We start from the raw sequence: 16,128 nt of genomic DNA, 5'->3' as shown, positions 1-16,128 counted from the left end.
TATCTTAAAAAGTATATAATCTATTACGTGCGTGTATCGAGTGTTTTTTTTTTTTTTTTGTTAATCAGTTTTATAACATCTACGAGAGAAAATATCAAGAATTCAACGGAAACCACTGCATGTTCGTTGGGAAGAGCCAAGATTTCACGGAGTTCCTACTAAGCAGACTTCTATCAAATGCCTAAAGAATATACTAGTTGTAACACGGAGACAGAAACATGATATACATATACTTAAATAACAAGTTGTAGTTTGGTACATGATTTCCAGTGGGCAGAGTCAATACCCGAACCAGTACTTACACTTGCGGTGCGGTAATAATCTATCTGAATTCTCATTAATCTTTAGATTTAAAATATGAACAAAAGCACTACACTGCGAGGATTAAAGCAAGGTGCGTTCTTGACTTCTTCACTTTTTTTCATGCCCATAAACAAATTGTTTCATTGCGGTTAGTCCATCTCAATCGTCCCTGCAACGTACAAGACAAAGAAATCCGATGTTAGATGATAACTGTTATTAATCCAAGTTTTTTTCCAAAAAAAAAAAAAAAGAGTATTATAAGTGGAAACTACTCAAATTTGACTCATTACTCCAGTCTGCTTATCAACTGGGAAAATTACCACAAGTTTCTGGTCATGTGGCATCACATAGTACAGCACCTTTGATCCTTTCAACAGTGCACTTAATAAGGCTATTAACCGTAGCTACCGAGCCTAACGAAAGCTTTGCCGTTGGAACAGAGTCGACTAATATCTGAAAGGCGACGGTCAGTAAAGATCCACCGGACCCAACCTCGGGAGTTTCTCTAGTTGAATTATTTGGTCCATCGGGAAGTATAGCAAAACCAGATGGTAGAAGAGCTACATACTCCGGATCACCCCCGCTTAAGACAACATTCATAGCCACAATATCAACTGGAGCATAGATAACATAAGATCCTGTTGAATCAGTGCAGCTCTCTTGTAGTATGAGCATATTGCATTGGCTTGAATTTGCACTCTACAGTAGTAACGCTTTTATAGTTCATGATATAAAATTATATTAGGGGGAAATATAAAAATGATTGTCAAATTTAATGAACTCACATTGACACGTAGTAAAGAGACGGAGTTTCCTGGATGACGGCCATTTGCTACATGCGCCATTTCTTGAACAAGTCCGCCGTTGGAGAGAATATCCCACTTTAATATCACAGAAAGAAATCTATAAATGATTTAGCAATAATAATAAATTGAAGAAGTGAGACTACTAGAGTGAATACTATTATATTGACAGTTGTTGAATTCTTGGATTTGACAATCTACAACCATCTTAATTCATCCCAATTCGCAATGATATGAAAACAATATATTTTATTGTACCTCACTTCTCGAATTCTCGTCCCGTAGAAAATTGAATACTCTTTTTGGTGGAACTGGGAGCCAAAATGAAGTGGCGGCACTAAGCACAATACCAGGAGGCCTGCCTGGATCATCCATGCTTTTTCTAGTCATGACTCGAACATCGTCAGCGCCACTTCCAGATAAAGTTGTCCAAGTGTGTGCAGTTGAAGCGCCAACGCCTGTGCAGAAGCTCATCACCATTCTCTCGGCAAGCTTCAACATACTCTTTCTACCTTCCGGGGAAGAAATCACTGCAACACGTGCGCCCGATACAATTTAAATTTGAAAGCTACAGAATCAAAACACCTAATGCACAATCCCCTTTAAAGAGGCAAATCAAATAAACGAATTGTATAGTTAGTGGTCTTTCAAAGGTCTTTCTGGTGGAAAAAGACCAAAAATTCTACATGTTGTAAGAGAGAACTGATCATTATGCCTCATGGAATAAATACATACGTACCACCAACATCTCCTGCTGAAATATTATTAGCCATAACACTTGCCAGTCGTTCACACTGTCGGTCAAGTGTTGCAACCCAACGTCTGGCACCAAATGCAAGCCCAGAACTGACTAATGGTTTGTAGATGTTGTGAACCGCTCTATCATCCACTTCGACATGTTCAATCCACGTAACCTAGCAAATAACAAATAGAGCACGTCTGAGATGACGAGACGAACACTATTGTATTATCAACCCAAATTGAAATTTAAACTGGCCAGGATTACTCCTACCTTTGAATAACCATTCGGTAATTCTTGAATCAAACAACCAGATGGCCTCCTTCTGCATCTTGGTAAGGAAGTAGGTTGTAAATTTTCCAAAGAAACATCAACAACAGCCCAAATCCCGTCAGCATGTTGTTTGCAATATCTTGCAAAGTAGCTTTCGCGAGTTGGGACCAATGGAGATGGGACTTGGAACTCAGCAGTCATCTGATAAAAAAAAAAAACAATATAATTGGAATAGACTATATAAAAACTTTGAAGAACTATTTTGATCTGTAAATTAAAAACAAGTTCATTATAATTTAATTTACAGATTAGCATAACCAATCTCTAGTCATACCACTTGTAAAGCTCCATTATAGTTTCCTGCCACGCCAGTAGATAAAACATCCAAAGTCATTGCTCTAGATACGATGCTTGAAAACAGAATAGCCCATTGGTTCTGTAATAAATATCAAATGTAACGTGAAACAATTTGCAGAAGAGCAAAATCTTTATCATTTGATGTTGCACTATGCAAGAAATCATACCGAATCCATTAGAATCTCCACCAAATTGGCATGATTCATAATCACCACAGTTGACTCACGAGAAGCTTCGGATTTCAATCCCAGAGGCTTCGGACCAATCCCACGTGGGAATGTCCGCATGTACTCGTCTTCATTCAATGTCTCTGCAGAGTTACCAATGCTAGGAATCCATAAAGGCTCTCCTGCTTGAGCCATTCTTATCAATTCTTCCATTGCTGCAACAGAAAGCTCGATAATCATTGGCTTGTCCGCATCCGTAGGGCCAGATACTGTCCTAAGAAGATCAGGAGCTCCATAAATTTCTCCAGCCATGCCTGCCTGAGGCTCGAAATTCCCCACTCCTAGATCAAGTGAACGAGATGCTCCCGGAGAAACATGCGGATACGAGAGCATTGGTTTTCCGACATATTTTGCAGCGATACTGGATATTCTATCGATCTAGAAACATATACATATAATTCACATAGGTTCAGAATGCTATATCTCACAATCAATTCTTGGGAAATGGAATAAAAGAGTCATGTTCTTCAATTTTATATACCTCTTCTCTTAAGCGAGCATTTTCGATCCTCAGATGCTGCTCATCGAATGACATCTCACCTATGGCGGCTGGGCCTCCACAGTTTGGACAACTAGCATTGCTGATAGCTTCCTTATAGCGTATGTTCTCAGCACGAAGCTTCTCATTTTCAGTTCTCAGCTGCGTATTATCATGGCGTTCGTGTTGAGCCTGTAATTTCTTTCACTACAACTTTAGAACTTTCATAAAAGAGAAACAAAGGCTAAAAAGCATCGGTCTGACATACCAAAAAAGTGGAAAAAATTATCAATAAATACACTTCACCTTCATTTGTGTACGCTTATTCTGAAACCAAAATTTAACTTGCAATGGCTCCAAATTCAATCGACGGCCAAGCTCCTTCCTTTGTTTATCATCAGGGTGAGGGCATTCCTTAAAAAATCTGTCAGAACATCAGTGAAATAATGGATCACTATCATGAAGAGAAAATGACCCTTTACAACAGATCAATGGTAAATCAGACTAGAACATTGAGCGTACGATTCCATTTCCTGGATTTGAAGTTGAGTATGGCGATGATATTGCTTCTTCTTAGGACGTTGATTTGGATCTTGGTCATCGCCAGAGGGGGCTTCCAGAATTTCCGTCCCCGATTTGCTTTCATACTCATCATCCCTTATAAGATCCATTTCGTTTTCCGGAGGTTTATGTCCCATATCCAGCAAGTGAAGGTGGCTATCAAACATGTTTGGCTGAAACATCTTAAATACAATGGTAATGGAGTCTGCCAAAAGCTAAAGTCTCTAATCTGACATAAAAGAGATAGTGAAATCAGAGATATCTTTCTATCAGAAAAATAAAGGTAACAACACAATAAAATCTGAAGATATCTTCAAGCATTTAATGATGGTATCAAGCCAACAGATCTCTTTCTTTATTCACCATAACAAATATATGCACATGAAAACAGCCATTTACTAATGAATTAGACGAGGGCCAGGCGGGGGTTAACAATACAGACGCTTCTCAAACCAAAAAAATTTGAAGAACGGAATTTTTCTAAAATATAAATTTGGTCATGCTCCTAGGAGGTGCATTGAGTTTCACTGCCTTCAGAATAATTGCTTAAACACCTTCAGAGCGTGGATGAATGTGTTTGTCGAAATAATTTTTTAAGTTCATACTGAATAATTTTGCCTGGGATTAATCAGATCTTTAAAAGGTTCTACAGTAAAACCTAGAAAAAATTAATAGGCCGACTCTTGACAGAAACAGTACTCCATTAAAACATGATATGGGATAAATGGTTGAATTTGCATTCTTTAACCATGAATTATTTGTACTTTTAACTTGTTTAAAAGGATGCCAGGCCCTTATTTAATTCAACGTACAACATTGCAATAAAAATTATTATTTCAAAAAGATGCAGTTTATATCATTGTGAGAACCCAAACTAGCTAGACCGACCTTACAAATTACTCCGTCGAATCACGCAGGTGATCTTCTGAGTTGCCAAGAAATTCATTCCATCATGCCGCCTCCTCATTAGCCATGGAGTATTTACCAAGAAACCCTAGAAATATTGGTGCTTTATTGTTTTGTAATGCGGGTTGAACTTTATGGAAGCTTTCAAAAGATCACTACGATGACTTTAAATAGATTCTTCCGGCAGTGCCTGAGACATAAACAAATGAAAGGGTCACGTGTAACAACAGAAGACTAACAATGGACTTCTGTTTTCCAGTTTCCGGCTTCTAAGGAAGACTTTATATATCTTTTCTGTCTTAACGTGCCAAATAGAATACAAACAAAAAAGGAAACCAGGGGTTGACAGCGTGAAACCGCCTTTTGACACCAGCTATATATATATGTGTGTGTAACGTGTGTGTGTAACGCCTACGAGATACACGGTGGGATCCTACTCAAACATTCTCTCTCCGCAAGCACAGAAAAAAACGAAAACAAAACCAAACCAAAAAAATAAAAAATAGAGAAAAAGAACATAGCAAAAGAAGAAAGACAACTGCTGTATGAAAAACTTGTCGATCTTGGAACTTGATACTCAAAACGATGCATGTGAAATGCTGGGAAAAAGAAATACTTACAGTTTTAGTAAATCACCCCATTCAAGAATTAGGGTTAACCGGAAGAGTGAAGGTTGAGATCTGGTTCTTAAGCCTGAAAAAGCATTAATTTATTTGTTTCTCTCTTGTTCATTTTCCCAGGAATGTGTATAAAAAGATTGTTTTTCTAAGGTTCACTGAAGATGGCACCTTTCTTGTGAATAGAATTTAAGACGAACAGTGGGTACCGAGGTTGACAAATAAATCAAAAAGAGGTTACAAGTAAAAAGGGAGAGTGAATATGAGAAGGTGAAGCAAAGGGAAAGGCGAACAGGTGGAGAAGATGTGGTAGCGGAGGAGTTATTGCAGATGATGCGATAGCATTAATGGCTGTGTGTGTGAGGGGAGAGCACCTACTGTTTATATATATAGTATCTTGCAGTCAACAAGACGAAGGCCATTTGAGGTTGGTATCCCATGTTTAATTTTGCTCCATAAAAATTAATCACTACTTATTAAAAATATCTAAACTTATTTAATTTTGACTTTTTAAAAATTAATTATGATATTAATTTTGAGTCATATTTTAAAATCGGCAAATACGTGGCTATAATTAGATGTTTATAACAAGAAATATTAATTTCTCAATTTTATTTTATTTTTAATCTTTCTTGTTCTAAAAACATATTGGTGGTGTTGTATGTGTACATTGTGTGTGCATGTACACACTGTATAATTTAATTTGACGGTGGATTCAAAGCATCAGGATAAATTTTTTTCCATTAGTGAAGTGCATTCAATGTATATATGTGTCTATATAGAGCGATGTAGCCAGAAAAATTTTATTCAATAGACGAAATTTTAATTTCAATCTAAATGTTAAATTATCTGAATAATATATTTATAATGAAATACAAATTATATTTGTCGAACTTATAATATCTAATATTATCATTAAAACTATTTTTTCTCAAAAATAAACTCATTGTCGTATATAAATTATTAAGATGCACTAATCATATAAAAAATGCATTGCTAATTTTATATCTTATTTTATAAATAATGAAATGAATAAATTTTTAAATAACATGTCAAAAGTGGTAATTTTACCAATTTATTCAGGAAAATAGATTTGAAATTGAACTAATCAATTTATTTAAAACAAATACACAACTGATTTTATCTTCTCTCCTAAATTTTATATTAAATAGACATTGTTACATATCTCCTAAATTTTTACAAAAAAAATTAATGCATGATAATGAGTAAAAAATAATAAAAACAAAAATGGTTGCAAATGTTCGCATAATCATTCCTCTTTTTTTTCTTCTTCTAATGATATCTATTTGTATTAATTAATTCGCATAGCCTCGTTAACAATTCATAATCTCCGTACTCTACAAGCAATAAATTTTCAGGCTCAAATAATTTCCTATTTTATATTTTTTAGACGTAGTGCATCGAAAAAAAGGCAATTATTCCACTAACAAAATTATTTATGTCGAGTATTCTTGTTATTTGGGTCTTCATATTTTTTGTTGTATGAAAAAAAGAAAATAAAAACAGTTATGTGATGTGGCATTTGGTTGAATTCTGAAATGACTCCTCTTTTCAGCACCATATATGAGTTGAATCTTTACAAGATGTAATGTTCGTTTAAATTTAGATTTGTTCGTTGTTATGAACTACCTACATATGGAAACAACGAGAAAAACGAGACATTATGTTTGAAATCTGTCTTTTATGATCGAGAAGTAAAAAATTTTATTCTTCTATTTGTACAAAATTTTAATTATTACGTATTACTAATGTGATAATTTTCTTTTATATTACAAAGTTCACGGATACATGATAGTATAAAATGTCCCGTAATGAAAATGATTAAACCAATTTTAAATAAAGTTAGCATCTTATTAGAAGATACCTTATAAAATTTATTATTGACATTGTTTTGGAATACACATAGTAAATGTTAATAAAATAACTTTTCTGATTTATACATAATTTACTTATGATCACATGTTTCATTTTTCTTTCGGAATAATATGCTGTTGTGTATATTATGAAGAGGTTTTGTAAATAAATTCACAACACATTTGGATAAAGATATTGATGAAATAATTATTGTTATCATTTAAATGTGTCAAACACGTGTCATGTCACAAAATCGTTTGTGAATGTGGATTTAGACGAAATTACTGAATTTTTTTTAAAAAATTCTCATTAATTTTATTGAATGTGATTTAAAACTATTTTTTTATCACATGTTAAAAAATAATAATATATAACTTCTCGAAAATTAAAGAATTAAATATGTATTAAGGTTGGTGGTCCACATCAATACACTAAACACGATAAGCATCATGTCATTGACTTAGGCTAACACAATCTAAAATTTTGATATATGAGAGTGAATATTAGCCAAAAAAATTAATCGACGTGCGTTGTATTTAAAAAAGTTTTTTAAAATTAGCGAAAAAATTATTTTTATTTTTTATAATTGCATTATTTTTTTCAATTTAAATATCTATTCATTTTTCATTGATTTTTAATAATATCATCCCGTGCATCGCATGAGTTAAATATTAGTTTTACAAAATGAAATCGAAGTTTATATCATTATATAAATCTAATTAATCGAAATCGAAACGAATAAAAAATTACGAGTTAGTTTATGCTACACAGCAATAATCCCTGCTTTTTGCCTGATTGTTTACATCTTTCTCTCGATTTTGAGATCATAAGAATGCATTCAATTAGAAAACTTTCAGATTGCATTGCCATGATTTCGGTATTTTGGTTTCGAATTGGTTTTACGATTTAGTACACCACTTATCAAGTTTTGTAATCTGTATTCAAAGTTCTTAATTTATTTTTAAATTAATATTTTGAAATGATATCCATAAATTGATAATAACATTTTATTTTTTCACCTAAGTTATTTTTTTCATTTTCAAAATCATTCCATCATCTATGATTCGTACCATTCTATAACTATTAAATCTTTATAAATGTTAAATTAATAATATATAAAAATAAAAGATACAAACAACTTTTATAACATATATGTACAAATAGATCTTTCCGAAATTCCTATGATTAATATCATGTGCTTAAAAATAAATGAAGAAGAAGAAATTATGATTTATCTGTACATAATTAGGGTCTGTACACATAGATATTGGACATTAACTAGGAATTAAGCACATATCATTTACTCTTCGTTTTTATTAATTCAGTTATTTGTAAGGGGTGGGCGTCGGTCGGTTCGGTCCGGTTTTTCTCTACAACGGTTCGGTTTTTCGGTTTTCGGTTTTGAATATATATGGTCCAAAACCAAATCATTTTATTACGGTTCGGTCCGTTTTTTTGTAATACGGTTCGGTTATATGGTCGGTTTTATAATATTTTGTTAAGAAATAAAATTATTCATCACTTGATGCTTAACACATATAAAAGAATTTTATGATAGTAGATGAATAGACCATATACGATTTCGACAAATTTATAGTTTAATCAACATAAAGCCCATCCTCCCCAAAAAAAAAAAAAAAACTTTTGTCCAATAATTGATTGATGAATTTTATTATCATTATTTTACCCCCACGTTGTTTTGTCATTCATTTCACCGACCTTACATGCCTCAATAATGGATTGAAACATATTTTAGGCATTAGAGTAATTTATTATATATAGGTTTTTTTAAAAATATATATATATGTTTTTACGATATAACTTACGTAATTTTTATTTTTAACATTTTATCGGTTAATTTCTTATTGTAATCCATTAATTTATATATTTTTTAATTTTAGTCATTGATATCGATTTCACATCACGTCAACAATTTTTGTGTGACATCATTTTTCTACATCAAATCAACATTTTAGTTGTAAATTACTTAAAATTTAAAAAAAAATATGTGCAAATTAGTGTATTAATTCTCAGTAGACACATGCATATTGAGTCATAACTTAAAACATGGTCGTAGAAGTTGAGCTGTATCATGTGACTCAGAAGACTAATGTCTGATTCTTAACCAAAAATTTATTTTTTAATATACACAGCTCTGTGTAAGATCTAACATTATATTCACTCTTTTAATATGAACTCTCAGAAGTAAGCAAGCGGCAATATTACAGTCCCCGGCCTGGTTTATCCATCGAGTTATGTCAATTATCATATCATATATTTGTTGTCACTAAAAATATAATGCAAGCAAGAGAGGGAAGAAACTTGAAATTTGGAGGATAAAGCCTAGAATCTGCGCTTCGAAGTTGCATGGGAAGCGCACATTCCTCACCATTTAAGGAAATCCATCACTATCAACAATCTCGATGTCACGTATTCGGTTCTTAGTAAATGTCAGCACTGATTGCTGCTTACCAGGTATACTCGGATCCTTCACAGGATCTGACCCATTTGTCTCCCCGATGGGGTAAGCCTGTCAAGAAAACGGTGTTGTTCAAATCTTCAAGCAATGTTCCATTAAAATAATAAGCTTTTTCAAAACCAGGGCCTGATTTCTTCAACTAAACCGCCACAAACCAGTCCTCGAAATTCATTTCCATCCAATTGAATAATGTGATTCGGGCTGACCATCCCTTCCTGTAGTTGGTGGAAACATGCCAGTTTATGCTAACCCGGCAGTTGCCATGACAAGGCAACGGCCTAGGAACAGGAATATGCTTGATTGTGTTGGGAAATTACCCCGAAGTGATGCCGATTACGATGATAATATAGTGCCGAAAAAATTGCGGAATAAAATAATCAACAAGAACACAAAGATTTACGTGGTTCACCCAAAATAGGCTACGTCCACGGAGCACTTGCAACTTTTATAACTGGAAGAAATATTACAACAAGTGTATACACCAATACACTCAATATTCCTCACACTCCCAAACCCGAGTATACCGAGAAAATAATTTCTCTAACTCACACAAGAAAATTCCCGCACTCAAGAAAAAATACACTCTTTTTTTCTATGCACTCTCTTTTTATCAAAGCTGAAAAGCTTTTGATTTTGGGATACTAAAAGCAAACAAGGAAGGCTTAATTTATAACAAATTTCTTGAACCAACTTTGAGGATTTTCCGATGTGGGATATGTGAGAAAACATTTTTAAATTCCGCGTGGGCCCCACCTCCATTAAAAACTCACCTAACAATTCTCCCACTTGAAGACTAGATTTCAATCATGTCTTCACACCATCATTGCAGCAGCTCATATATCTCCATTTATACTTGCAGTCCGACTGAAGTTGAACACAACTTCAGTTTGTCAATGGTTACTGTCTTTGTGAGCATATCGGCTGGATTCTTACTTCCAGGAATCTTCTCCAGCATCAAGATTCCATCTTCCAGCACCGATCTGATGAAATAGTACCTAACCTGTATATGTTTTGTCCTAGCATGATAAACATGATTTTTTGCTAAATGAATAGCACTCTGAGTGTCACAGTGTAACGTGCTATCTTCAAGCTTCTGACCCAATTCTTCCAGAAAGGATCTCAACCATATCATCTCCTTGCTAGCTTCTGTAACTGCAACATACTCAGCCTCTGTAGTCGAAAGCGCAACAATCTTTTGCAGCTTAGACACCCAGCTTACAACTGTACCACCTAATGTGAACACATATCCAGTAGTACTTTTCCTGCCATCCAGGTCACCACCCATATCGGCATCGACAAAACCCTGTAAGCCCAATTTCGACCTCCTGAAGCATAAAGAACAACTAGCAGTACCTTTCAAATACCTGAGAATCCACTTAACTGCTTCCCAGTGTTGCTTTCCTGGATTACTCATAAACCTGCTCACGACTCCCACTGCATGTGCTGTGTCTGGTCTTGTACACACCATTGCATACATGAGGCTTCCGACAGCAGAAGTATAAGGAACTTTATTCATATAAGCCTTCTCCTGCTCCGTCGATGGTGATTGTGCTTTGGTTAGTTTGAAATGGCTAGCCAAAGGAGTACTCACAGATTTAGCTTCATCCATATTAAATCTGCTAAGCCACCTTTTTCACGTACTCTTCTTGAGATAACTTCAAGAATCCATTCACCCGGTCTCTAAAGATCCTCATTCCAAGGATTTGCTTTGCAGCACCCAAATCCTTCATGGCAAATTCATTTGATAAATCTTTCTTGAGTTTATCAATTTCTTCCAGACAAGCTCCAGCTATCAGCATATCATCTACATATAGCAGTAGTATGATATAAGAACCGTCAAACCTTTTCACATAACAGCAGTGATCAGCTTGACACCTTAGGAAACCATTTTCACTCATGAATCCATCAAACTTCTTGTACCACTGTCTTGAAGCTTGTTTGAGACCGTACAAGCTCTTCTGAAGTCTGCACACCATTCTCTCTTTTCCCCGTACTTCAAAGCCATGTGGCTGCTTCATATAAATTTCTTCATCTAGGTCACCGTGAAGAAACACAGTCTTTACATCCAACTGCTCCAAATGTAAGTCTTCCTTCGCCACTAGTCCAAGTACTGTCCTGATAGTGGTTAATTTAACCACCGGAGAGAAAATCTCGATGTAATCAATTCCTTCCCGTTGTTGGAAGCCTTTTACAACAAGTCTTGCCTTGTACCGCTTGCTACCATCATGCTCTTCTTTTAACCGGTACACCCACTTGTTATGTAACGCCTTTTTGCCTTGCGGAAGTTCTGTCAACTCCCACGTCTGATTGGATGACAGTGAATCCATCTCATCTTCCATGGCCAACTCCCACTTGGTTGAATCATTATTTTGCATTGCCTCTTCATAGGTCTCCGGTTCACCTTTGTCTGTCAGCAAAATATAGTGAAGTGCAGGGGAGTATCTCTCAGGTGGTCTGATGGTTCTCAAAGATCTTCTGAGTTCAATCACCGGAGTTTGTGGGTCATCATCTTGTACAGTTTCTTCTTCATCTTCCTGGTTACTGGTTTTCGATTCATTCACAGGAATATATGTCAATGGCACTTCATCAGTCTTCTTGACTTCAGGACATTCATCTCCAGCTCCAATGTCTGACTTGTCCTTGTACAGAAGTTTCTCATTAAATATTACATCCCTGCTCCGAATGATCTTCCGATTTTGGTCATCCCAGAAACGATAACGAAACTCATTATCTCCATAACCAATAAAGAAGCACTTCTTTGATTTCGGATCAAGTTTTGTTCTGCTTGCTGAATCAATATGAACATAGGATAGACATCCAAACACTTTCAAGAAAGAAAGGTTTATTTCTTTGCCGCTCCATACCTCATCGGGTATTCTGCAGTCAAGCGGTATCGAAGGTCCTCTGTTGATCAGATATGCTGCAGTGTTAACAGCATCAGCCCAGAATGATTTTGGCAATCCAGAATGCAATCTCATGCTCCTTGCGCGTTCATTCAAGGTCATGTTCATCCTTTCAGCTACACCATTCTGTTGAGGTGTACCAGGAATGGTTTTCTCCATCTTGATCCCGTTCTGTGCACAATATTTCTTGAACTCATCATCTTCATATTCTCCAGCATTATCAGATCGTAAGCACTTCACCTTCAAGTTGGTCTCATTTTCCACCATGGCTTTCCACCTTTTAAAGGTCTCGTAAACATCATATTTATTTTTCAGAAAATAAACCCAAACTTTTCTACTCGAATCGTCAATGAATGTGACATAGTATCTCGAACCTCCAAGGGATGTCACAGGAGATGGTCCTCATACATCAGTATGAACCAGCTCCAACTTTGCTGCTTTCGGTTCTCTACCACCTTTTAAAAAACTCACCTTCTTCTGCTTTCCAAAGATACAACTTTCACATAGTTGGTGTTCAACAGTATTTAATTCTGGTAGCTTTCCTTTTGACACCAACATCTTCATTCTCTTTTCACTCATATGTCCTAAGTCTATAATGTCATAGACTTGAATTGGCTCCAGCATCCACAGCTGCTAATGTGTCTCTGCAACTGGAAGTCATATACAGTGTTCCAGTTTTCTTTCCTCGAGCAACGATCATGGCTCCTTTGTTCACTTTCCAGGAACCATCACCGAAGGTCACATTGTGGCCTTCATCATCGAGCTGTCCCACTGAGATCAGATTGCGTGTCAATTTTGGTACATGCCTGACTTTGTTGATTTTCCAGACAGATCCATTTGACATCTTCATCCGTACATCACCCATACCAACAATTTCCAAGGGTTTTCCATCGGCCAGGAAAACTTTTCCGTAATCGCCAGCGATGTAATTATCAAATACATCGCGATCACCAGTGGTATGAAACGAAGCTCCCGAGTCCATAACCCAAGAATCAACAGGGCTTTCCATGGATAATAGCAGAGCATCATGTACTTCCTCAGTGACAGCATTGGCATTATTCTTCGTTGATCTGCAGTTCTTTTTCAGGTGACCAGTCTCACCACAGCTCCAGCACTTCATAATCTTTTCAAGGATGTTTTTGTCTTTTCCATTTCTTGATTTGGATCTACCGCGCCATCGGTTTGAACTCCTTTCACCATTCCTGCCTCTTCCTCTGTTATCAAGATTTAGAGCAGATCTCGATGATGTTGCTTCACCCGAGTCTTTCCTGCGAACTTCTTCAGCAAGGATTTGATCTCTAACATCATTTTGTTGTAGTTTTCCTTTTCCAACAGAGTTGCTAACCGCTGCCCGCATCGGTTCCCAAATGTCTGGTAAAGACGCCAGAAGAATAAGTGCCCGAATTTCATCATCAAATTTGATGTCCACCGATGTCAGCTGAGAGACAATCGTGTTGAATTCATTTATGTGTTTAGTCACCGATGCATCCTCTCTCATCTTCAAGTTAAATAACTTCTTCATGAGATGAACTTTATTATTTGCCGATGGCTTTTTCGAACATGTCCGAAAAAATGGACATCATCTCCTCCGTTGTTTTTGCCTCCACCACGTTATGTGCCACGTTCTTCGTTATGGTCAATCGTATTACACCTAACACCTGTCGATCAAGGAGCTCCCAATCATCATCTTCCATCTTTTCCGGTTTCTTTCCTGATCGAGGTTGATGCAGCTTCTTACTGTACATATAATCTCTTATCTGTAACCGCCAGAACGAAAAATCTGTTCCGTCGAACTTGTTGATTCCCGGTCCCGATCCATCATCTCCGGCCATCACTTCTCTAGCCTTAGCAAAAAATCTAAAAAATCTTTTCTGATGTGGAAGATCAGACAAGGCTGCAACCACAGAGCATACTCAGAATTTTTAAGAAGTTTCACAACAAGGCTTTGATACCAGTTGTTGGGAAATTACCCCGAAGTGATGCCGATTACGATGATAATATAGTGCCGAAAAAATTGCGGAATAAAATAATCAACAAGAACACAAAGATTTACGTGGTTCACCCAAAATAGGCTACGTCCACGGAGCACTGCAACTTTTATAACTGGAAGAAATATTACAACAAGTGTATACACCAATACACTCAATATTCCTCACACTCCCAAACCCGAGTATACCGAGAAAAATAATTTTTCTAACTCACACAAGAGAATTCCCGAACTCAAGAAAAAATACACTCTTTTTTTCTATGCACTCTCTTTTTATCAAAGTTGAAAAGCTTTTGATTTTGGGATACTAAAAGCAAACAAGGAAGGCTCAATTTATAACAAATTTCTTGAACCAACTTTGAGGATTTTCCGATGTGGGATATGTGAGAAAACATTTTTAAATTCCGCGTGGACCCCACCTCCATTAAAAACTCACCTAACAGATTGTTGCCCAACCTACTGCTTTTTCTGTTCTGTTGGCGAAAGGAACAATAAGTGATTCTGGAGGAACAAGCAGAGCTTGGGCATTTGGATTACATTTTCCTGTGTTTTCACGACCGCAGGCGCATGTGTCGCACGGAATTATAAAATCATTGTAATAAGATGAGTAAGAAACACAACACCGCGCCAGTCTTGTTTTGGGTAGGGTTATGTTACATACAACTTGCCAACTTGCAATTGCTGCTGTTGTGGACTGGAGCCCGCCTGGATCAGGGAACTTTGCATCATCAACTCTTATTGTTACCCACTTGTAATGTGGATTAAGCATGCCCTGGATTGTCCATTTTTCGGGAGGATACAGAGCCGTTCGCTTTTTTGACGAGGTAAGTATTTGGTTGCTGTGTTCTTGATCTTGAACTTAGGATCCCTCCCACAGCAAACTAGCAGTTGTTGCTGTTAAGTTACAGGAAAAGGTAAAATGCAAGCAAAAAATGCAGATATCTGAAAGGAATCGATTCGGTTTTTACTACGAGATTTCGGTGGATGACACATGTAACCATCACTTATGATACCCGGAGATGTCCCGGTCATGGGTATTGGATGATCCCGGATAATGAATCAGGTTATGAGAAGTTTTGGGCTAATCCGATAATAGACTAGCTGTTGGATCTCGATTTTCTACACGCCCAAACGCAGCGGAAGTTTTAAAATTTTAGTTTATTTTGACAATCAAAATAAGTTTTGCTTTGGGCGCTCGTATGATTTTATCATAAACATTCATAGGGTGTTAAAAGTTATACCTTTTGTGAATAAATCACTGGACTCCAACTAATCCGGTATAAACGGATTAGCTCTTGTTGATTCCCTACGAACTTTTTTCGATCTCCTAATCCGGTCCACGACTGGAATATTTGTTCCTCTTCTAAATTGCACTAGAAATTTAGAAGAACTTTTGCGTAGAGATTGAAAACGAGAGACGGCTCAAACCTTTTTTTCTTTTCAAAAATGGCCAAAAATATTTTGGAGGAATTTTTGATATTGCCATTCACGTGAATCACCAATTGGGAGACTTGGAGGCTAGGTCAATTTTTCCTTTTTTTTTTCTAAAAACAATAGCCTTGACCTAAATTCCATAATTAACATTAATGTGCTTGATTAATTAATTGGGCTAGTCCAACT

At 36.1% G+C, this 16,128-nt stretch overlaps 1 protein-coding gene and 1 pseudogene across 4 annotated transcripts; both read right to left on the bottom strand.

Moving 5' to 3' along the window:
• Nucleotides 1-213: 213 nt before the first annotated feature.
• Nucleotides 214-5,623, bottom strand: LOC142518779 (homeobox-leucine zipper protein PROTODERMAL FACTOR 2-like). 4 transcript variants are annotated; one of them, XM_075621593.1, is made up of 13 exons: nt 5,264-5,623; nt 4,630-4,837; nt 3,703-3,970; nt 3,487-3,604; nt 3,184-3,372; nt 2,643-3,080; nt 2,453-2,554; nt 2,119-2,319; nt 1,846-2,020; nt 1,365-1,636; nt 1,089-1,184; nt 624-1,002; nt 214-472 (listed from the first exon to the last, which is right to left on the bottom strand). In XM_075621593.1, the coding sequence occupies exons 3-12, from the start codon at nt 3,921-3,923 to the stop codon at nt 637-639; spliced, it is 2,178 nt and encodes a 725-aa protein (XP_075477708.1). In that variant the 5' UTR covers nt 3,924-3,970; nt 4,630-4,837; nt 5,264-5,623; the 3' UTR covers nt 214-472; nt 624-636. The 4 variants fall into 4 exon arrangements, with proteins under 4 accessions (XP_075477708.1, XP_075477707.1, XP_075477709.1 ...); XM_075621592.1 differs by having other exon boundaries at nt 5,268-5,623; XM_075621594.1 differs by having other exon boundaries at nt 3,703-3,965; nt 5,268-5,623.
• A 3,786-nt stretch (nt 5,624-9,409) lies between these two features.
• Nucleotides 9,410-15,540, bottom strand: LOC142518400 (COBRA-like protein 10; annotated as a pseudogene).
• Between the last annotated feature and the right edge of the window lie 588 nt (nt 15,541-16,128).

Source organism: Primulina tabacum, chromosome 11, assembly GCF_025594145.1.
Source record: "Primulina tabacum isolate GXHZ01 chromosome 11, ASM2559414v2, whole genome shotgun sequence".
NCBI classification, from domain to species: Eukaryota; Viridiplantae; Streptophyta; class Magnoliopsida; order Lamiales; family Gesneriaceae; genus Primulina; species Primulina tabacum.
This window is presented reverse-complemented; position numbering and strand designations above follow the sequence as displayed.